The sequence below is a fragment of the Protopterus annectens genome, chromosome 2.part1 (assembly GCF_019279795.1).
Source record: "Protopterus annectens isolate FY-2018-M chromosome 2.part1, PAN1.0, whole genome shotgun sequence".
Lineage (NCBI taxonomy): Eukaryota > Metazoa > Chordata > Ceratodontiformes > Protopteridae > Protopterus > Protopterus annectens.
This window is the reverse complement of record NC_056729.1, coordinates 1,502,505,545-1,502,529,674: the sequence shown is the minus strand read 5'-3', so window position 1 is coordinate 1,502,529,674 and position 24,130 is coordinate 1,502,505,545. Positions and strand designations below refer to the sequence as shown.

The window sequence follows — 24,130 nt, the reverse complement described above, 5'->3', positions numbered from 1 at the left end:
ATCATGCTGTAAAGGAGCATCTAATAATTTTGCTTTGACATGATCAGGCAGATTTTGTTCCTTTAACCAAGCATGCCTCCTGATGACAGAACCTGTAACAGCGGCCCTGCAGGAGGCCTCCAAAGAATCAAAACCACATTGCAAAGTATGCTTTCCAACTTGTTCAGCTGCATGCAATAAATCCTGCATTTCTTTGTTTTCTGCACATTCAGAATTTATCAACATTTTCTGTTTAAGCAGTGACATAATATATTGCTGACATTTGAGCATATGAAACTGACAATTTAAAGCCCTTATAGCCAAGGTAGCAGAAGTGTAAATCTTTTTTCCCCATCTGTCCAATTCCCTAGAGTCCCTATCAGAGGGGGTAGGGTTTTTTGCAGAGGAAGCCTTGACCCCTTTGGGACCCTGAGAGATAGTTTCTGGGTCAGCAGCAGGGTTTTTGAAAAGGAATTTATGAGAGTCAGGAACCCGATAGTACCTGTCCGGCTTAACAGGAGCTGGAGGTAAAGAGTCAGGGGTCAGACTGGACTCTGAAAATACATCATCTACAATGTCTAACACAGGTGGAATAGCTAGGGGCCTGAGTTGTGGTAGTAAAAGGAAGTCTCTGAGCCTTTACTTAAGATTCTGAAAAATCTTGGCTCTCCCAGTGGAAATGCTCCCTCATGGTATGCAAAGTTTCCCCAAAAGAGTAATCCTCAGGAGGAGAGGCTGAAAAAAATAGATTCTTCAGCATTAGAATCCTCATAGGGAGGAAGAAAGTATTCCTGATCAGAAGAGGAATGAGATGAAATGGAAACCTGATCTGAAGAGTCATATTCTGTCTCTTGCCTAGGCCTTTTATCTGGAGGGGGATGGGAACCCCTGATCAAAGTAATTAGGTCTTTGGCCATTTTGAGCATCTGTTTTTTGGGCATGGAGGCCTGTCCATGAGGCTGTTGTACTTGTTTTTTTGTCTTTAATGGTGCTTTAGTCTTTGCCTTTGAAGCTGAAGTCGTTTTAATGTACAATTGAGTAGGTCTGAAAACACCCTTAGAAGCCGATGGCTGCTCAGCGGCTCCGGACCCATCTGAGGGAATAGTCTCCAATGGCCCAATACCTTGAGCTTCCAGCGGCCTAGTCGACTCCACGTGGGAGTCGGTAGTGGCCTGCGGGTCTAAAGTAGTGGGGGTCAGGGGCTGCGAAGGCGCCTCACTGAGAACCGGCGACTGGCTTAGAAGAAGCCTCGTTGTCGGTTTTGGACCTCGGATGCCTGTCTTTTTCTTTTTCTTTGCGTTTCTTGTGAATTCCGGTAGTCGGAAGGTTATCCGATGACATCGTATAATTAAATCTTCTGCCAAAATAGTGAAATGCAAAATCATACTGATGCTTAATAGTGCGTTGGTTAAATCTAACACAAAATCGACAACTAGCAACATCGTGGTTAGGACCTAGGCAAGTAATACGGTAAGAATGAAAGTCCTTATGAGGTATTTGCTTCCCACAAGAAATACAATTATTAACTTTTTCTGACATCGGTCTGGAACAAGAAAAAAGTTTTCCCAACGGGGTACTTAGCTTTAAATGAAGACTTTGGATCTGAAATTCGAACACAAAAATCACAGGAGTCGGCCGACCGACACTTGTGAACTGCTTATGCTTCGGGCACTGCGTGGCAAGAAAGACTGAAGAAAATGGCGTTGGCTGCATCTTTTATACCCCCGGCGCACTGACATCAGGGAAGAGGTGACAGCAACCGATGCCAGACCTAGACTTTGGAATTCAGGCCGACTGGGTAGCCTGCCAGCAAGATAACCCAAGTGTAATGACTGCAACAGTGAAACACGAAGAACATTGTGCTTCCTTCGGCTAGGCAAGATGTCCTACTTAGTATCCTAGCCTCCTATACACGTTTTGCTTGTCCTAGGAATAAAGCTTCCCAAAGGGTAATATGATCAATTATTGTGTGCATTTAATATGAAGTTGGCTGGGTTTGGGTATACCTGGAATCCCTTGAGTTCTGTAAGGAGGCCCATATACTAGGAAAACAGGACAGGATTCTCCCTTTACACCAACAAAATTGAGAACCACTATCACCATGGCCAGAATGGGGCAAGCAAGATAATTTTTAGTTTGCCCTCTCTTACCTTCTGAATTATGCTGAGAAGTGAGGGTACTGGAGGAAAAACATCGAGAAAATAGGGAAGCTGACCAATTCAGCTCAGTGAGAAGGCATCTGCTGCCAAAGCTTGTTTATGTGGGGCTTGTAGGCTTAATTTCGTCTGTTGTCTGTTCACCAGAGAAGAAAAAAGGGATATATTTCTTGTCTGCCTTACCTAAGCCATCTTCAGTGTCAGGGACCCATTCAACTTATCAAAATACAAACTTCTGAATATGGTAACTTTCTATGCATGACACAGCATTACCAAACCCAAGTAGCCTGGTTTGTGTAGAAAGCATTATCTCAGTAGTGCAAATTTCTACTGTAAAAATCACTAAACAGCTCTGTTGCACACCTTATACAGCTGTATATGTATAGTTATCTATCTATATATATTATATATATAATATATATATATATATATATATATATATATATATATATATACTTAGCATGTTCAGACCACAGCATCTCTTTTGCTAGAAAAGTAACAAATATGGTGTCTGTAAGCATTCATGTATGTCTACAAATAAGACCTTTAGAAAAATATATCAACAAATGCTCGACACCTGAATAAAAACTCCCTGCACTAGTTGCAGTAAAGCAAGATAGAGATGTGGACACAGATCACTGTGGATACAGTTTACTGAAAATAATTGTCGGACATCAGTACACTGGGAGGCCTACTAAGCCAAAGGGACTAGGAAGGTAAAATAAAAGCACGTCCCTACATAATGGAGGGAATTAATTCAACAGTTGTAATGAGTAACCAGGGGACAAGCACTGTAATCTCCATACAGAAGGAGAGGACTACACAAACAAAACACAGGCTGCTTACAAGCCTTCTAATCAAAGTGAAGAAAAAGAAAGAGAGATAAATGTCATATAAGGAATACTTACAGTAACAGAATGGGAAAAGTAACTAATGTGGCAGGACATAAAAATACCAGGCGTGACATAACACATCTCTGTTTCATAAACATCTGGGATTCTTAATGTCTTACATGAGATGCCAAGGCTGAAAATTCAAGTACTGCAAGCCATGTTTGAAGGATCCGTCCTGGACCTAATGGTTGCACATGGGGCTGAGGAAAGAATTTCAGACCTGAAAGCAGGTGGTTGTCCAAGGAGAGACCACCATACTTTATGTATTACTATATTCATCATTCAGTTACATGAAACGCACCTGAACTCTAGACTTCATGCCATCTGACTTTCTTGAAAAAAAGCAGTGTCTAAGTATGCTGCTTTCATCTTCCGTGGAGGGGGGGCAATTAATTCTGATATCACACAAGCCATACATAACTGCAGGTAGCTTATCAATTAAGGAACAGACAGGAAACATAGGCTGCTTTTCTCAAGGGAAGTGACTAACAGGGTCAATGAGAACTACAGGGTATTTAGGAAAAACATAAGCAAACAATGAAAATAATACAGCAGATATCATTAGCAGAAACAGAAAAAGGCAGCCAAAACAATCACAAGGCTAGCGCATTCAGGAAGTATTATGAAATAATGAAACCAGGGCAGGAAACCTCATCCAGTGAAGCAGACTAAGGCGGCTAGAACAATCGCAAGACCAAACATTTACCCTGATAGAAAACACTGCAAAAAATAAAGAAAATATTTACAGGCATATTAATGAAAGTAGGAGAGATGTGACATGAGCAATTAAGAAGCAAATCTTGATGGAGTTCAATGAATGATGGATACACTCATAAATACATAATTTACACTCAGGGGTAAACCATGCTATTATCAGCAAATACAGTACTTCCCACGCGCCATCAACATTTACTGCCATGAAACAGTTTATTTATTTAGTAATTTATGTGTTTATTTATTAAAAAAATAAACTTGAAGGCCCCATGTTGTTTTACTGGTGGTACTGGAAATGGGCTCTATAGTCCTGCAATGTAAATATTATGAGACGAAGATGGATGGCATTTCTGTTTCACTGTTTACTTAAGGCAACAACATAGACGACTGATACTTTCCTGCCTTTGGTTGTTTACTTTATTTAATGTTAAGTCCTGGCACTGTTTTAGGCTACAGAATCACATACTGATTTTTTAAAAAGACTTTGTGCTATTTTTCTGTTTTTAAACATGACAGCAGTTTTGTTGACGCCAAGTTCATTCCTTTGCAAGTAATAATTTATTGGAATCCTGAAGCCTTTTGACTTGTACTGTCCTTCTTCCAGGGTAGGTCCCGAATGGACTGCAAGAAGAATCGTCAAAGCAGAGGACAGGAGTCATACTTCTCATAAGCAATTCTGGTGAAGCATAAATGGGTAACACAACATACGTGTTACAGACTGTTTCTGTTGTGCCATGCTATACTGCATACTATTTTATTTTTCTAGTTCACTGTGCTCTGCATTTTTTGAGCGCTTTGTAGATACGCATTCTTTTTTTTTATCTGTTCACTATTTATACCTCAGGTACTTGGATGGGTCTACTGTCCCTTCGAAGCCACAACCTGTGCTCAACGATCAGTTAACAGTATACAGTGTTGCAGTCTGGAACTCAGTAGCAGTTCTTGAAAAAGCAAAGTACAACTGAAACATCAGAGTGACTAAATTAGACAAGCAAGGTGCTATATATTCAGTGTACTAGTGAACTAGGTGCAAAACATAATTCAAGGAGTGAACTTCACACCCCCACATTGCAAAGTTTCTTATTCAATAAAAACATCAATTGGCTAGATACAACATATATATATATATATATATATATATATATATATATATATATATATATATATATATATACAAGATTAGAGCTGTTCAATAGGGAACACCGTTCATTTATTATTGAAATTAAAGTTATTATAGGTAGCAATGTTTTATAGCTAACACTCCTAGTCCTCCAGCCATCATCCCTGAAACACTTGTGCTGGACATACTTTTCCATGTGTTTGCAAAGAATGTCTTTGAATTCTTTTAATGTTGGTAGAATTTTAATTTCCTTGTGTAGTTTGCTCCAAGTAGCTGCTCCTAACTGTGAGAAAGCTTTTCCACTATTGTCGTTTTAAAACAGGGCCATATTAGGCTAATAATATTATCATGGCTGTCTCTTAAGTGAAATGTAGTGCATGGAAATTGCTGATTAAGCTCTGACATTTGGAAAAAGACAAATTGCTAGAGTGGCACAAGACCAACTTTAACAAATGTTGAGCACCCCTACGTAAGTTGTTACAGTCAGGTCTCGGTCCAAGCAATAAAATCTTCCAGCACTGATCAGTAAATGACAGACGTAAAGTAGATTTGTTTCTGCCCACATTCCATCAGTAACACGTCTGACTTCCTGTTCTAAACTTAGAAAGTTACTAGAATAACAGGATGTGTGTTCCCCTGATTTTTTGAAGGATAAAAAGCATGAAACCTAAATGTATGCTATTATTTACTTTCTTCAATTCTCACTAGGTGCTTTACAGCTTCAAAAGCTGGCAAAACACTTGGCTTTTTTTTTTGTAACTAGCAGCATGTCAGATAATGCTCCGTGCACTGCAAATAATTATGAGCGGGCTAACTTAATATTAAGTGTTCTCAGCATGGATGGCACGATTCACTCACTGTGCTTCGCTCCTGGGGTGAGTTTCTTGGCATACATGCCTTCAGCACATAATAACACAGTTAGCATCTGTACTCCATGAATAATCCTCTATGTTTGTTCCTTGAGTGGACGTTTTGCATTGATGTGCGTGGGAGACTAACAGTAGCATAAATATGAAGATTTTATTCCAAAGCAAATATAGTCCATGAATAATCCTCTATGTTTGTTCCTTGAGTGGACGTTTTGCATTGATGTGCATGGGAGACTAACAGTAGCATAAATATGAAGATTTTATTCCAAAGCAAATAGATTTTTTTTAAATTTGTTAAATGAATTTAGAGTTAGCAGGGGTAAGCATTGCTCCAGTTTAGGAGAAATACATTTTCAGCTATGGCCACTCTGCCTTCTGGGGAGAGTAGGTAAGAGAAGGTATGCATCTGCAGTCCTAACAAATGGGTTGTCTGCCTCAGGCAGCCCAGCCGACGCGGCGGATTCCAAAGTCTGGGTCTGTCCTCGATCACTTCACCGGCGCACTTCACCCCATGGCCATAGCTGGGTATAAAGGCAAGCCATCAGCCTAATTTTCTTGCCCCAGATGCCAGGCCCCCTCTAGGAGGGTGCTAAATTTGGATAAAATTTGGATAAATGCAGATAAGAGAGCAAAACTTGCAAAACAGCTACAGTTATGTTCTTATGTTGGTGTTTATATTAAAAGTCAGAACAGCAGACAACTGGCATAGTGTGCAGAAACTATCATTTTTCTGAGGTTACAAGTCTATTCCCTGACATCCTGAGTCGAGGTTTAATGTACAATTCCCTGAAATCCTTTAAATTTTCTTGTAGTTGACTTTATAAATCTGTTCCCTGACATCCTGAGCTGAGGTTTAACATATATTTCCCTGAAATCCTTTGATTCTTAGATGTGTTCTTCATACTTTTAAACTTAATGTATGTACTGCACAATGTGGGGCCTACAGATTTTTACTACAGCCCCCTATAGATGTCCATTTTTAAAGAAAAAGTAATAAAGAACAATTATCAAAGTTTGGAACACTAGAGCTTTATTAAAAAGCAACACAACACAAAGTGGCGTTTTATTGTGTTTTTACAGCAAAGCTTTAGCTGTCCTAATGCTAGCAAAGGCTTTTTTTATTTATTTTTCATATGGCTAGATCTGTGTGCAGTGTATCTGAATTTTAGTTGCTCACTTTTTAAAGGAAGCCATTTGTGAAATATTGTTTTTCCCTGACTTGACTCACCAAAAGCTCTGTTAGCTTTATGCTTGGTGATATCAACATAAAGATTGTGTAAGGGAGGTCCACACACTTTAATGGTCGCATCATGGCAGATGCAAGAGCAACTGTCCATTAAAGTCTATGGAAGCAACCCAACACTATCTCTGTGGAGACACCAATGAGTGATACAGTAAGATAATGTCAGTGATACAGCAGAGTTATCTGAGCCAATCCTCAATAAAATATTTTAAAGCTCTTTATTAAGAAACTGCTTACATAAAATAGGTATAATGGGCAAAACATATTGTGACACATAAACTATGAAGTGCCATGACGTGTATAAATAGAGAAGGGGCACTTTATGTATTTATTTATTTTAGTCTTTATTCTTTATTTTATTGCTCATAGCTGCAAAATACTCGTGCATCTTTTGAGAATGGCACTACTGCCACCAATGTGACCTCAGGATGGAAGGATGCCACCCACTGACACTCATGGGGTTTGAATCCCACCACTGTCAACCAGGTGTGAAGTACTAGTATGGAAGTGCACACAAATCTATTTCAATAATGAATTTAGAGCATACAAACCGGTCCCAAGAGCAAAATGGAAATATGCACTGTTGTCTTAGGTATTGGCTTCCAACATCCACATCCACACTGTATTGTGTAAAAGCCACTTACACAGCTGAGTGTTTGGCCATGCAACCCCAGGCCTCTTTCTTACCACTCTGTTTGTGAACCAGTGCTTTCAACTGCCCCTTTATCCACAGTAACTACCTTTCATACAATTTATTACTTTCATACATGTACACTTAATTCCCAGGAAAGGCTGGCATAATTTTCAAATTCATCACAGGTTTTTTTTACTGACATCACTCTGGGATAGGGCCATAGACACCCAGTTACCTTTTGGTCTTATTAATTAAGCCAAATATGAAATCATATTTAACTAACTGTTTAAATAATGCTTACCCTCTTTGAAGATAAACAATAGTACATAAACATTTATACAGTAAAATAATGGACATCAGCCACAAGAGTTTAATGTTCAATAAATAAAATTCCTTAATAAGAAAATTGTGCAATTACAGAGCAAAATATATGTAGGTTGGCACACACAAAATAATAAACAAATAAAAGACAATAAAATAGGCAGGATAGATACAGAAGAAAATTAAACTCCACATAACTAAGCTACCTAGCTACATCTACCAAAAGAAACACTGTCCGTAAACTGTTATAAGTTACATCAGTTAATAATTGGTACTCACAGACAAGTCCACCACAAGCAAGACATCGTCAACTCAACTCTTTCTAGCCTATCACAGCCCATAGTTATATGAAATGTTTCCCCAGCCACTCATAGTCATCACATGACATCCTCCTCCTACTGCTGAACTAGATAAAACAAGTAGTTATTTTGTTTTTTCTTCCCATAGAAATTGCCAGTGCATATCCTATTTTTTTCCTTCTGTTTACTCCATCCTGGTATGCCTTTATACTATGTAAGCCATTAAGTCTATCAGATATTAAAAATCAGTTTCCTTTAGCCTAGTAATACCTCTGATGTCGCTATCAGGTCTCATCAATCATAAATCTTATTATGTGTTCTCTACATGGATATCAGGATTCACCTTAAGAACAGAGTTAGGCAAAGATCTTGAGGTGAATTTGTTGACATCCATGTTGAGAACACATAAGTTCATTATATTGTATCAAGGGAGTAGGTTGTTGCATTCAGCATTACAAGATAAAACATGTTATTTTAAACAAACAGTCATTAATCTAAATGCAATTATCTCTAAGCAATAAGAATTAAATAAAGACTCTTATGAAAGGCAATTATCACAGTTAGAATTTTAATAAAATGAAATGTGTGATTAATCTTACACAATTCACTTTTGTAAATGATCACTACCAAGTTTGAAATGAACATTAAGGTATTTTATTTCATGCATTCTGTTCACTGCTTTGCTCAACTCTTTAATCATGTAATGACTGTTTACGTTAAAGATGAGGTCATATGAATCATCTGTGTTACCCTCTTAATATTCCTTAAACCCAATACAAAAGCTCTCTAATAGATAAATTCTAACATTGTTAAACAGTGAACTCACCAGTAGGACTTGTGGTAACTTTTCCATGGTACTGGTTCTGGTGGACAAATGAAGGGCATACATCTCTTTTGGACTTTCGATTACTTGTGGATTCTCACTAAGTTTCTGTTAGTCTGTAAAGGATGTCTACAAAAGAAAAGTCCTCTAGTGGGGCAGCAGAGGAAAGGGCACCCTTCATGTCTAAATCTATGTTCTCAGCTAATGGGAACTTATCCACATAAGTCAACATATTGAACTAGAATCTGTGGAGGATCCACACTCCTGTTTTTAGAAATAGCTCCAAACACCATGTGGTTCACAATATCCGACTTCACAGACTTAAGGGAGGACATAAAACCTTTACATGTCTGGACTAAAGAATCTGTAGAAGGCTAGGAGAGGACTGACCTAAAGCACCATCTGGCCAAGGGAAACTAAGCTGCACCTCTTTCACTGTAATTGTTTTATAGCACCCTTGATTAGAAGCTATCACCACTAAGGCCTTGGATCATAGTGGCTGAGCAAGACTTCAAAGCAGTCACCCTGATACCTCCTCACAAACAAAAATCTTGAGGATTCTTCTTTACCCTTCCAAAATTATGACACATATCTCCTATGCTGATGGGTCAGTTGTCAGAGGGGACCTCAGGTATGTTGGCCTGGAAGAACATGCAAGAAACCTAAGGTGCATATGTCTGCACAGCGGTAATACCATAGACATAGGTAAAAAAAAAGACTTCACAGTAGGGTTCTGTGAAAGTTTCTCTCATTGTATGGAATCACCAGACCCAGGGAACACTGTGTAATTGGTCATGCCCTCAGTTTCCTAATGGTTCTCCCTTTTTTCTTAGTGAGTTTTCTTCCGAGAGAAGCTCTTGGAGGCTTTTAGTTATGTCAGAACAGCACAAAACCTGGACCAATCCCCATTTTTGGACACAAAGTGCCAGAGAAAATTCTGTCGATGACAGTTTGTCCTAAAGATGCAGAATAAGTACAGGAGTCCATGTTGTGCTCTGGATCAAGGCAAAGCAGACACTTGCTATGAAAATTTTTGGGTGGAATCCATTTCTCACACACCACACAATTATAGAACTTCAAAATTCTCCTCATTTATGCTAGAATCAGATTCCAAGTCAGACCTTAATTAATATAGTAGTACCAGTGTAGAAAAAAGATTAAAAAATTCTACAAGGTAACTGTCTAGCTCCCTGAAAAATGGCCGACCAACGGACTGAAAACATTGCAGAAAGCATATGTGGTAGGAACAATCTGAAGATGGTATCAGCTAACATGCTCTTTATACTGCCAACATACTCACTTCTAAGTGGGGAGATTCTGGCAGAGGCACTGGGGGAGAGTACGGCTCTGGAAGACTGATCAGCTGCAAGCTACATGCAGACATGACATCCTAAGAAGTGAAGACTGTAACAGTAAATACTGTTATGAACATTTGGGATTTATAACATGCAACCTTGTCCTTTAATATTACTTTTCCTTGCTGACATCTTTAGTCAATCTTCCAGTCTGCATTAAGACATTGTCTAGCTGTTGGTGCAGAGGTTAAGACTGCAAGTTGTAGATCCTGTAGTACAGGGTTTGATCCCCTTAGTTTTCATTTGCCTCCTGTGTGAGTTTGAGCAAGTCACTTAACCAGGCATTGCTCTTGGGTTGCTCCTGAAAAGGGACTATGTGTCCATGGTTAACAAATATGTTTTTTGTTGTCACCATGAAGTTCTAACAACCAGTTCATAGCAGACCCTGTACTGGTAACTCCCAGGATGTCCTGCCATAAGGGAATCTAAACTTCATAACATCCTTCATAAAGCAGCTCATGCAAGCACAACACACTTAGCATGTTTGCATTCTCTAGTCATACGTTTTCTAAAACTGCTATTTCTGTAGAGGTTAACAAAACGCATCAGTGTCTGCAATTTACTTATTTATGTATTTCCTTATTAATTTAGATTTTTCTACCTGGGGTAGAACATTGATCCATAATGACCATTACAGGCTGGATATGGGCATTGCAATAAAATCCATATGTGTGTAAATCATTAGAAATGAAATAAAAAATGGATGAATAATGTAGAAATTTGTAACATAAACAAAACAATAATGGAAACATTGAAACAAAATATGGAGCTATAGACATTGCATGCAAACAGTCACCGTCATTCCAGGAGGTGCAGACCAAAGCGAGGAAAGAGCTTAGAAGAAGGTAAAAGCTGCAACTAAGAAGAAAAAAGATTTAGTTTGGGGAGAAACATGCAAAAAGTCCACACAAAAAAAGAGCTTGTGAGTGACTGAAGTCAGTGAAAATATGGAGGAGGTAGCAGGAATAAGAAAGATGAAGAGAATGAAAGAGAAAAGTCAGAGTAAGGCAAGTGAAAACAGACCATACCAGGTGCTTCAGGAAGTGATATTGCTGGATTTCACAGAGGATGCAGATAATTTGTTAAGATTATTCTTTTATGGAAACATAAACATACAGATTCTTTCTGAATGAGTTTGAGCTGAGAATGGAAATTATGGTATGGCAGGATCTCTTTTAGTACTGTCAAAACGATTCCTACAAGAAGGGGTGTGTGATCTATGACGAGCTTTGTTTAATGTAGTGCACCTTTGTTACAGAGGTTTGCACAGCTCATCTTTGTAGGCAAATGGACCTAAACTAGTATGATGAAGTTCTAACAGTTACCCAATAGGAAAATAAATCAGGAATAGTTCTCTCTAAGTAATTTGAAGATTAGAGAACCAAACTGTAATTCACCACATTTTTTGAACTGGGGAGAAGGGTGTGACACTCGTTCTGATTTTGGTGACAGGGAAATTAACCTGCATATTTGGTTGGCAGTAAATTGGAGTGTGGTTAAATTCCTTTATGTACATGTAGCAATGACTAGATGATCGTGTTGTAAAAATATACATCAGTACCATAATTAGAGTAGGGTGAAAGGGGTAACTGCACTTGGTGCAAGTTGTCAGGTGTCATGATTGGCATCTCAGATGATTTGCTGATCAGGCATGAGTACAGTAATGGTGTCCATTTATGGAACCATTGCTGATGTTGCAGCTGCTTAAAAGAATTTGTTTAGCTGCTTGTAGTGTAACTCTAGCAAGGGGTTAATATAACTTTAGCAAGGGGTTAATATAAGTTGTCTGCTGCAGTTACAAAAAGACCTTTTACATTTCGGGACAATGTGACTTGGAACCAAAAACAGATGCTCACCTAGTAGTGTTCCCACTAGGAAGTAGAACAAATCATTTATTACAATGTTTAAAGTTTTTATGCTTCAATAAATTCATTATTTTTTTTTAAAATGAGTGGTCATAAGATTTATTTTCATCCAGGGTTCTGCTTCCTAGTGGGAGCACTACGTGAGTATTTATTTTTGCTTCTTGGTTTTGTGGTTTGCTGTATGGACACACACTTTTATTTCGGTTCTTGACAAAGTGACATGATGTGACTTGCCCAGGGTGCTAACTAACCTAGCTATTGCCCTGATTATACCAATACTTTAACTATAGCTGTTCTGCCTTCCAGTGAACAAAACTGGAAATCTTTCTGGCCCAAAGAAGTAATTTTTTTTTAATTATGGTGAGTTTTTTCTCATAATCAGTTAGCTCACAGAGGATGCCTAAACTAGTGAAAAAAAATGCTGATAAGGATCAGAATGGAAAAAAAATAATGTATGGCAGGCAATAAATATTATACTAAAAAGACTCTCTAAATAAAATCTAGAGTTTCTAGTTATAATTACCACATTACAGTCTGAGCTACTTACCATGTTATTTTGCTGTAAAATACAGTACTGGCAGAAAGAGAGAGTTACAACTTAATTAGATGTATGAGCAACAAAGAATGTCCTTGGTTCAGTGGAAATAGTGGTCAGGAACACAAAGGAAATAAATACGCACATGGACATTTTCATTTTGACTGACATTATAAATGAAGTTTATAAACCTGTAACTTGGCAATGTTTTTTCTTTTCTTTTTTTTTTTAATCTACGTATAGCTGTTTTAAATTAACTGAGTTAAGAAAATAATATTCCAAAGTTAGCAAGACTATTTGCCAGTTAATTTGTAAAGCGGTACCAGAATTTAAAAATATGGTGCATCCTAAACACAGCCTGGTGCCTTGTATGTACTGCATGCTTCACTGTAGAATTTTTCACAATAAATTCTAAGGCTAACTTTGGAATATTATTTCAGCAGCATACAAGTATTGTGCAATGTTGCTTTGTTGCCAGCAGAGGGTAGGATGGAACTGCAGAATGGCTACCATGGATGTGGAAGTGAATGTTAATGATAGCAGAGGAGCGGAAACAAAAACAGTGTACTGTGTTCTCTAAGCCACGGCTCTCAATCTCTATGTATTAAAAAATCTTAGGAATGTCCTTGAAAAAAAACAAACAATAGCAAAGGGTAAGAAAGAGGAGCACTTGCCTGGTTTTCACAATATAACACCTTTGTGTAGTAGATCCTATATAGTTACTGATCAAGGTGACCATTTTGTTGCAGGACCTAAACTGGGACACTTGAGGGCCGCCCCGGGAAGCTAGGTCTGCAATCCCATTCTCCCAGCCTCCATGGGAGTGGAGATAGGGCAGCCATGTCATCTCACACCGGGGCAGGCAGGTTGGCCTCCCGTCCTTCACCAGGCACTGTGGGGATGCCACTCTGTGAATAGCACCACCCAGGAGGCAAAAGGCCACATGCCAGGAGGCTTGAGGCAATGCACATTCGTCGGCGCCTGGCACCATGGGTGTGAGAGACTGAGGTATGCTGCAAAAAGTGCAGAGATGGGGGGACCCAAGGCCATCTCCCCTGCGAGTTTGAAAGCCCTAGGTGCAAGAAAAAGTAGAGAACCAGTGTCATGGAAGTCTGGATGAGGGACTGTCTGAGTGGCCCAGCAGAGTTTCATGTGGCTGGGCTGGGAAGATCCCCTGAGAGGCTCCAAGACCATGCATGACACTGCATGATTTGGCAACAGCTAGGAGATATGTAACCTGGAAAAGAGCTCTCTCTCCTGGGTAGAAGTGGAACCCCAGAGGGGGTCAGTCCCAATTGAAGTCTGGAAGGCAGAGAGAGAGAGAGGTGGAAAGTGATAGGTACAGGACAGCTCTTGCCTGGGTGAAGGGGTACAGACCATGCCCACTCTGGGATGGACATCTGGAAGAGGGAGAGAGGCAGATAGTGGCAGGAATGGGCGAAGTCCTGCCTGGGTGAGGGGTACAGGCAGAGATCCCCACAATGGAAGTCCTTAAGGGAGAACTAGGCCAGACAGCAGCGGGGCCTGGAGGGCTCCTGCCTGGGTGAGCGGGGTCAGGCACAGCCCCCCCATGATTGAAGTCCTTAAGGGCGCAACTGGCAGACAGTGGTGGGGCCTGAGGAGCTCCTGCCTGTGTGAGTGAGGTCAGGCAGAGCTCCCCATGATGGAAGTCCTTGAGGAAGCACCAGGGTGGATGGCAGAGGGGCCTAGAGAGCTCCTGCCAAGGCAAAGGCATCCAACTTCACCCCACAACTGACAGCATCCTTGAAAAATCTCAAAGTCCCCAGAGCTGCTCTGGATGGGAAAGCAGGGGACTCTGAAGCCTTCATGAGAGAGGATCTGCCCCTCAGCGACTGAGGGGAGTTCTAGAGGAGCAAACAGGATCAAAGGGAAGATCCCCTGAAAAGGTCTGAGGGCATGTGTGATCCGGCACGATTTGGCAGCCTGCAAGAGACATGCAGGTGGCGGAGTCCCCTGACATGGGGGGGTCCGTGGCTGGGGAAGGTCTCTTGGCCAGTTCAAAGGGGAAGACTGTAGGGTTTGGCCCTGACAGAAGTCAGTACAGGAGTGTCAGGCAGATGGGTGTAAGGCCTGGAGAGCTCCTGCCTGGATGAGTGGGGTCAAGCAGATCCCCCCCATGACAGAAGTCCTTGAGGGAGTGACTGACTGATGGTGGCAGGGCCTGGAAGGCTCCTGCCAGAGCAAAGGCATCCAACCTTAGCCCATACCCAATGACATCCCCAAAAAGTCAAAAAGTCCGCAGAGCTGCTTACAGTGGGAAAGCAGGGGAAATGGCCACCCTGGAAGCCAAGTCACCGTTCAGACTGAGCGGTCTAAACTGGGACATTTCTGTGTCCCAAAGACAATGTTTGGGATTCCAGGACAGAGACTTCCAAACAGAGACTGTCCTGGAAAAATTGTGACCATTGGTCACCTTGTTACTGATAAACAGCATTTGTATAGGCTTAGTTTATTTATTTATTTAACAGGATATCTACCCATAAACAGGTCTAACATTATGAGGAACTCTTGTAAATCTAGGAAGAGCAAGGCTAAATGTGAGAGCCAAAACCAGTTGGGAGGTACACTCTAAGCCTCTGTCCTTGACAGTGCATTGACGGTATCTAGTGTCAGGTAGGAATGTGTGAAGTATATGAACTTAGTTGTCAAGCTGTACTGTGCACAAAAACTTCAGTACAACCTCACTCAAGTCAGAAAATGTGCCTAATTCTATCCAGAAAACTTAAAAGGCACCAGCTTTTTGTATCTCAGTAAGCAGGCTGTTCTGTATAACAACTTCTTATCACTGGATCTAGGTTACGCAATATTCAGTGTCACTATCCTTATCTGACACCCCTTCATTTATTCCCTCACTCAGAATCAATATTCACTCTTCTAGGCTTAAACTGCTTTGTACTTTATGTTCCGCCTCATCACCTCCCCCAAGCTCTCAAGAGTACTGATGAAAAATGTTTAATAAAAAAGTTAGACTTACATGTTCTCTGAAGATGAAAGCCACGATTGCTGCTGCAAGCTCAGCCAAGAAGATGATTAAAATCAATATGAAGAACTGCAGAGGAGGGAAAAAATGATTAGCCATACCGATCAGCTTAACATACAGGTAGTCAAGAAAAGTACAGTTGTGTTAGAAACGTGCCATGTAACTGCAGATGATCTACTATATTCACTGCCTGGAACTGTGACATCTGGGATGCCTGCCTTCAAGAAGCCCAGTGACCGGCCTTACTTACAGAGAGTCTGTTTTCCCCCCTTATGGCTTACACAAACTGCCTGCCACTTGAATATTAGGGCATTTCTACCCTGGTTAAATAAATACGTACATACATAACATAACATCTAAGCTTGGATGTAGAGCAAGTGGTTTTTCAGGCAGGCCATTAACTGAGCCTGTGAAAACTCATTTACATCACATTTGAAGACTGCCTTCATCCTGAGAAGGTTGCTCCCCAAATGAGACATCTTCAGGAGATGTCCTTATTGTCATACTCAAAGTATATGTAGTGAACATCTGGTTTTCATATGGTAGCTTATCTGCATTTGAACTAGGGGTGTGTCAGAGTCCTCTTCTGGGGTATAGTCCATTTTCCTCACTTTGCAGAAAACCTCTGACACAGTAGGTTTCCAAAGTCTGGCCATTCAGTTTTCAAAAGGTTCATGAGATCCAAGGCCGAATGGAACAAGTCTTGAGGTATAGCTGAGTAGTAGTCCATGATGAGGCTACAATCAGCTTCTGCTCTGCATGGATATCATAGGCCTTGTTAGTACTGAACCAGCTGCCTGAGGTCACAGACAGATGTCTGAAATGTCTGTATGAGCTACATTAACCTCTTTACGAATGAGTAAATTCAGGACACTACCATCCCCTTCACTAACAATTTTTTAGATATCAGTCCCAGAGGCCCTCATGGGAGATCTACTGACCACAGAACTTGTTGAAACTTAAAATGTAAAAACACCACAAAGGAAATATCTTTCTGGATAATGCAGGACATGGACACTGAATTTTATTATTCAAAGTATTTTTTGTATTTTCTGGATCCATTTTTAAATTGTTTAAATCAACAATTAATGATGTCATGGATGTTATGTGATTAATTAAGATTATATAGTGTCATAGTAGGATAAGCTGAGTTGTTTCTGAAGAAATTCACGTAATAAAAGTGGACGAAAGTGCTAAATTCAGTGTCCATGTCCTGCATTATCCAGAGTTACTTCTATTGTGGTGTTTTTAAGATCTACTGACCAATCACTAGTAGTGCAGATTTGGCTCAAGAAGAGAGGATGTATGAGTAGCAGACAGTATGACAGCCTGCAAAGATGGTCACATCAGAAGCTTTGATAGTGCTCTCTAACTCTGAAAATGTATCATCAACTTCCCTTGGTTTCCTTCTATTGGGCATTTCTTCAAAACTTTGCATTTTAAAGAATGGCTTGCAGAGGTCATGACCATTGCCATAGCAGGCTGGAACAACGCATGTGTATTCCTCTGAACTAAATAGGCTCTGAGGTATTCTGTGTGACACCTGATTAGTTGAAGTGAGCACATCTCACACAACTGTCAACACTGTGCTTCAAGCTTAGACAAAACAAACACTAAAAATAGAAATTCTTAGGACAGATTTGTTTCCCACACTCAAGGCAGTTACTGATGTTTTCAATTTCAGTATCAGACATTGATGAGTATTAGTAAAGTATAAACAGAAAGAGTTCCCCAAAATGATACTTGTGTAGATCCCTGGAAGCAGGTCAACACACCAGACGGACAATGACAATACAAGCATGCAAACTGGAATTGTGGCAAGAAAGATCTAAAGGTGGAGTTGACTGCAACCTCTGTTATACTTCAGATTCTCATCTAACTGGGAAGAAGATGGCCACAACTGGCAGGGTGGAGGTAGAATTGTAGATGTTGTACAATATGTCAAGCTCCCTGCATGCAGGAATCTCAGATGTCATGATTACAACAGGGAATAAAAAACTCTGAACATCCACACATAAACAGGAAAGAGTTCCACTTGCACATATTAGTAACTTCACCCAGCTGTCTATGTACTTAACATGCAACATTATTCTTAACAGAGATGATTTAAGTTAATAGTTTTGTACTTCAAGATCGGGATTTATCAGACTAGATGTCATACAAGTAAATGCATAGCAAGTACAGCTAATGGTCAGAAAGGTCTCAATATATTTTCTGGACCCTTCTGAACAAGAAAATTAAGAACTTGCATTATATTTATTATACTTGTGAATCATTAAGAATGAAACATTAAGAATGAATTTTATAGGAATACATCACCTACTGGAGTATCTTTTCATGACTAAGACACCATGAATTCAGACAGTAAGACTATAACAGATGTTCTTAAAATATTAGTTATTAAGGGACTTCATGAATTCAAGCAGTAACATGTAACAGTCATATGCTAGCCACTTTTATGATTGAGGCATTCCACAAATTCAAGCAATAACATGTAATAACTACAATATGACCATATTCATGATTAAGATACTCCATGAATTCAAACACTAACAAGTAACAGATGGATTCTTACCACACTTATGACTATGGCACTTGGTAAGTTCAAACAATTAACATGTAGCACATACAGTCTTACAATATTCATGACTAAGGTACACCATGAATTTGAACAGTAACATGTGACATACATTCTTACTTACTTGTGGCTAACACGCACCATGACCTCAAACAGGTACATGGAACACACTATATTTATTACCATATCAGCTGATCTACAAAGAAGAATTGGACCCCGATTGCTAACAAGGAATATTCAGCTGTAAGCCAGCTCAACAGTCAAAAAGCTAGGTCTGGACACAGGAATTGCCCACCTTCAAAAGGATAAAAAAATGGTGTTTCCAACCCATGAGGGAAAGTTATCTTCGTAGATCAATTTATATGTTAAAAAGGTAGCTGTTGCACCAAACATCCAGGACCCTACATTTGAGCTGAGTTGCAAACTGTTAAACTGCTGGACTGAAGAAGCCAGAGAGCTATGCCAGAAAGAGCAATAATGGAGTATAACACTGAATACCAAGTCAGAATATCTGACTGTAAGGCCATGGAAGGAAGCATTATAAACTGAACAGCTGTAGCAACCAAGTACGTTAGGGTCAAATCAAGCAAATTCTGTAAACAATGAATCTAGAGAGTTACAGACAAGACTACAGACTTGCTGTTCCAGTACTAGAGAACAAACTAAAAGTCTTACCCCTAAACCAACTAACTCTGAAGGAGATCCCCTCAGAAGAAGACAGTGCTAAGTACATTATAGGAGCCCCCTTATTCTTCCTGTTTGTCATCATTCAAACATAAGTGAAGGAAAGACCTGTCCTGAGATGGTGGCCCACCTTCCCAAGAGAAATGGGAAAAGTGGGTTATCTTTCAGGGAGAAGGAAGGGCTCTCCTCATAGGACCCAGAGAAAAGTATAGTACCCTTGTTGAACTCCTGAGCCACATGGTTAAAATGCACAGTAGCTAACAGACAAACTTGTGAAGCAGAAAGCTCAGCATCCTAAAGGGAAAGCATTTCAATGAGGAAAGGACAGCACCATCAATAAGAGATCCTCCAAACAGTCAGTAGTGATTACACAGCCCAGCGCAGCCAGGATGGAAGGCAGGACCTAACCTTTCATAGGAGGTGAGACTCAGCGACTGGCATCTACATCAGTCTAGAGACTGAGAGACGGCTGTTGGCATGAGGTACCATTTCACTCCCAAAATTAAGTGTGGTCACTTGAGAACAAGCAGATTGATTAGTAGATGTCCCTTTCTCTCGTTGAACTTCTGTAAATGGGTGATAGGATCTAGCAGACATCCCCTGCAGTTAAATGGGAACAACTTTAGCTATGTCCAAAGGGGGGGGGGGGTTACCAAGCCCCTAAAGCCAGGTGAATCCACAACAAACCTAATTGCCAGGAGGCTGGAGGTATTCAATTTCATCACTGAAGAATCAAACAGTATGGAACTGCCAGGAAGAGGAAAATCCAAAGGAGAAGCATGATCCACAGACCCCCTTAAATCACAAAGGGCCATCTTGAAAATTAAAAGTATAGTGTGAGCCATCCTCTGAAACAGACAGGAAGATGAGATTTGTCTCCCAAGTACCCACCACGGGATAACAGTTATGGAATGTACCACTGTGACATGACCTCCCCCATGAAGAAAGTAAAAGAAATGGCTGAGAGAGGCTAGTCACATAACCCTACTCACCAAATAACAACTGCATTTAAGACTTACCCAGGAAGCCAGAAGTTCCTAGAAAAGGGTTGGCTTCCTGAAGGGGTAGGGCAGGTATTACCCTCCCAGATGGCTTCAAAGAATCCTGAAAAGAAACCCTGCCATACTAAACCAAAAAGGGAATGATCATGCTATTAGACTACTTAACTAAGAGGGACCTAAAGCAAGTCCTGGGCCTTACCTCTTCATTTGCACAGAATGCTACCCATTTGGAGGAGGGGGAGGCAGGATGATCGTAGGGAAGCTCTTCTATATTTTCCACAGAACTCTGCCAAAGTAATGCCCTAACTCTGAACTTAACACTACATGTATTGAGGGGAGGATCAGGCCAAAAGCAACACAGTGAGCTAAGGCACCTCGGGAAGGAAAGCAAATCTAGGGTTATAAATCCCGGATTGCCTACCCACAGGCAGCCTGTACACCCAGGTGTGGGAGGGAAGCTGGTTGGACCAAAGGCCCCTACATAAAAAGAAAGGTCTTTATGGCATACAGTTCAAAGGTTCTTTACTGCTAAGGGAAATATCTTTAAAATACTGCCAAAGTGAACCTCCTAAGTTGTGATGGACAACCCTCTCTAGACTGGTTGACTAAATTCCAGCTCACTACAAGAGGACACAGACCATTTCCACATCCAAAAGACTTCTGCCAACAGCACATGCGTGAACCATAGGACAGTGATGCTCTCTTAGATGTAGATCATTTAACCAGGGTGGGAAAGCAGCCTACTGAGAGGCCAGGAGTGAAGAGGCTCCAACCAAAGTATCCCGTGGGCACCAAGCTTCATCCTAGAGGAAGAGGAAGGAGGCGGTTAATTCCCCACCTGCCATAGATTCAGGGGGCTGTTCCCAGGCAAAGGAGGGGGGGGGTACAAAAGCTTTTTCTGCTGTACTAGAGTGGCTTCTCCCATCCGGTGTACAGCAAACTTTGGGCAGCCCATGAACCTTCTGAAGAGCAAAGGACTGCAAAAGATATGGAGGCATCCAGCTAGAACACCCTAACCAGTTTCAGTCTCCAAGTGTGGCTTTGCTGGAATAAGATACTGTTTAGTAAAAGGACAGGGGCCATCAGAGAACACTTGCCCCAGTCCCCAGTGCCTAGAACACTGGCAGAACCTCTTGTTCTAGAAGAAATAGAAGTCAGGCAATGGGGATCTGAACTGCCTCCAGTATGGAAGTCAGCCATGCAGAAAACAAAAAGCATTCAGAAATTGATTGACTACTACCATAACAAATTACTTCTGTCAATGGCAGAATCCAACAAAAGGCTGCTGATATCATTCCACAAAAGCAGCAATGTCAGCTAAGACACCTGTCCCCGGAGTCTTGGCTACAATAATGCCTTATAAACATAAGTGTCTATGAAGGCAGAGTTGTACCAGCACAGCTGTTTCCATTACAAATATGAGAGTCTCACTGATCCCAGATTCAGGAAGGAGTTTCTATATCACAAGGTCTTCTTCGACCATGACAGACTATGGTCCAGAAACGTGAGATGAATATTTGAAGATGCTAAACCTCAATATGGCAGACACCTTCTTCCAAAGTTTTCCTACTTTTCAAGCCACTCTGCCAGCTGGGCTGGAGAAGACCATGGGCTTAGAGAGCGTTGAGTACTCCCCATGACTGGGATGAGATATACAGTCTCACTCCAGTCTGGCAAAGGGTGATAACTAGATGGCATTGGTCCTCCTGCATAGAGAAGAAATAAGTGTTGCATCCAGGATGGAAATATAATGATTTGCACACACACACACACACACACACACACACATGCAACACACACACACACACACACACACACACACACACACACACACACACACACACACACACACACACACACACACACACACACCCCCAACTAAACATACCAACTCTCAGATCGTACTACAGTGGGGGAAAGGGCAAATTTCCCCATGCTGGCCAAGTGCATACTTACCCTGCTAAAAACTTTGGTAATGTGATCGTTCAGTAAAGTAATGGTTCGGTGTTGTCGTCTTGGTAAAGTCATCTTCGGGTAAGTGGGCTTTCAATTATTTGAAGTAGACCCTTATATATATATATATATATATAATCTGAACACCCAAACGTCATCGTTGCTAACCCTCACAAAAAAAAGTTCAACAACACAATCACATATGCGCAAGGAAGACACACACTGAATATAACAAAACCTACAGAACAAAAAGTGAAAAACATTGTTTTTTGCAGGGGGAGCATGCACCCCCCCATCTTCTGCTAATTATATAAACTCAGAGACTCCACAGTTCGCAAGGAAATGGGTACAGTCCCCAATCCTGGAGGCTGTCAATCTCGCACACCAGTTGCCCATCTATTTTGTCACAAAACAGATACTGGCATTTGGGGGTTTCAGTCATCTTAATCGCCGTTCAGTAAAAAGTACAGATAAAGACCCAGCCAAGCTAGAGTCTTCACTGTGTAAAACCATAAACCTTCTCTAGTAGAAGTCCATGGGATATATTCAAATGACCCCTTAAGGACATACAAGTGGTTCAGCTATATGCTTTTGAATGCCTATCACATTTTACTGTTTAAAACTTTATAGGTACAGTCAGGTCAATAAAGCCAAACCATACTGGCTGTAGGCATTGCTTGTTGTGGTCTTTTTCTGACCTTATTAGTACAACATGAATGATTTGCTGGGCTCTGCTTCAGAATCATAGATCGTAAAACCAAGCGTGATGTCCATAAACATTACGGTGCCTGCAGGTGCCTGTAAAATATCCCAAATAACATTCAAAACAACGTGTATACAGGTTATGCAGACAAACCATTCATTGAAAAGTGTAAGAAAAACACAGCCAAGTTGGAATCATCACTGTGTAATACCTTAAAACAGATATATGCAAAATTTAATTTCGCATCCACAACCAAATTATTACAGGATGAAACAAAAGCGTGACCTCATCCCCATACTTTTTTGAACAAAGGTCAGTGGCACTTAAAAAAATCTTGATAGTAAAGCTTTTGTACATTTCTTTTCAACTGTCTGTTTTTCCAGCAAAGTGGAGTAAGCTAATCAAACTATTTTAATACCCTAACAAACACAGATTTCATATTCTGCTGTCACTTCCACTAAGGGGGGGGGGGGACTTGGATATTCCTGTCATTCTACTGTTTTCATTATAAGCCTCAACACTGTAAAAATTTGGCTTACTGCCATAGTCCTGTTATTGCTCTCCATGGAAACATATTTAAAACAAAACTAGAAAAAAACTATCATGGAGTAATTGGAAAGATGAAGAACAGAAACCCAGACTACATGCCAGACTTACTTGATTAGGTAATTTCAAAGCAATTCAGAAATGGTTTTCTAAGTCTGAGCTGTGAATTTACATTAAAGGCCTTAAATATCTCCATTTAGACTTTATGCATCATTCCTTCTCTTAAATATTCTGCTAAACCCAGAAGTCTGTTTTTATAACTGATGTTTATTTATATAAAACTATGGCCTGAAACTTATATTAACTAGAACTACTGTCTCTATCAGTTTTCCTTACTTGCCCTTCATCTCCTAAACTAGCGACTCTGAATGCATACCTTTCCTGCCACTATGGCTTTGACCAAAAGTTTCACTGTAATTTAAATGACATCAGTATCTGCTGACAAAAGACGATTCAATGGCATAGGCAAAACTATATGAAAACTTGTAGACAACCAATGTATGTATACAAGGCATTGATAGCCTCTTCTATCAATTTCCTAAAATAAAAGAAAGGAAATCATTTTTTAAATAAAAAGTCACCTTTAGTAAATGTTTTCTGTGAGAGGACCATTCATTCTTCAAACATTAACACAATATACTGATCATCACTCTTTTTTATAAGTCTATATATATATGTGTGTGTATGTGTATATATATATATATATATATATATATATATATATATATATATATATATATATATATATATATATATATACACACACACACACACACACACACACACATACACACATACACACACATACATATATATATATTGATGTGTGTGTGTGTGTGTGTGTGTGTGTGTGTGTGT

The 24,130-nt window shown here is 40.2% G+C and overlaps 1 protein-coding gene across 2 annotated transcripts in view; it reads right to left on the bottom strand.

The window, feature by feature from the left end:
• TSPAN18 (tetraspanin 18) overlaps positions 1-24,130 on the bottom strand; it is a 142,250-nt gene that overhangs the window by 48,769 nt on the left and 69,351 nt on the right. For both annotated transcript variants that reach the window (XM_044062965.1, XM_044062963.1), the window contains exon 4: positions 15,802-15,876. In XM_044062965.1, coding sequence (XP_043918900.1) covers positions 15,802-15,876 — 75 coding nt within the window. The remainder of the gene's footprint in view (positions 1-15,801; positions 15,877-24,130) is intronic.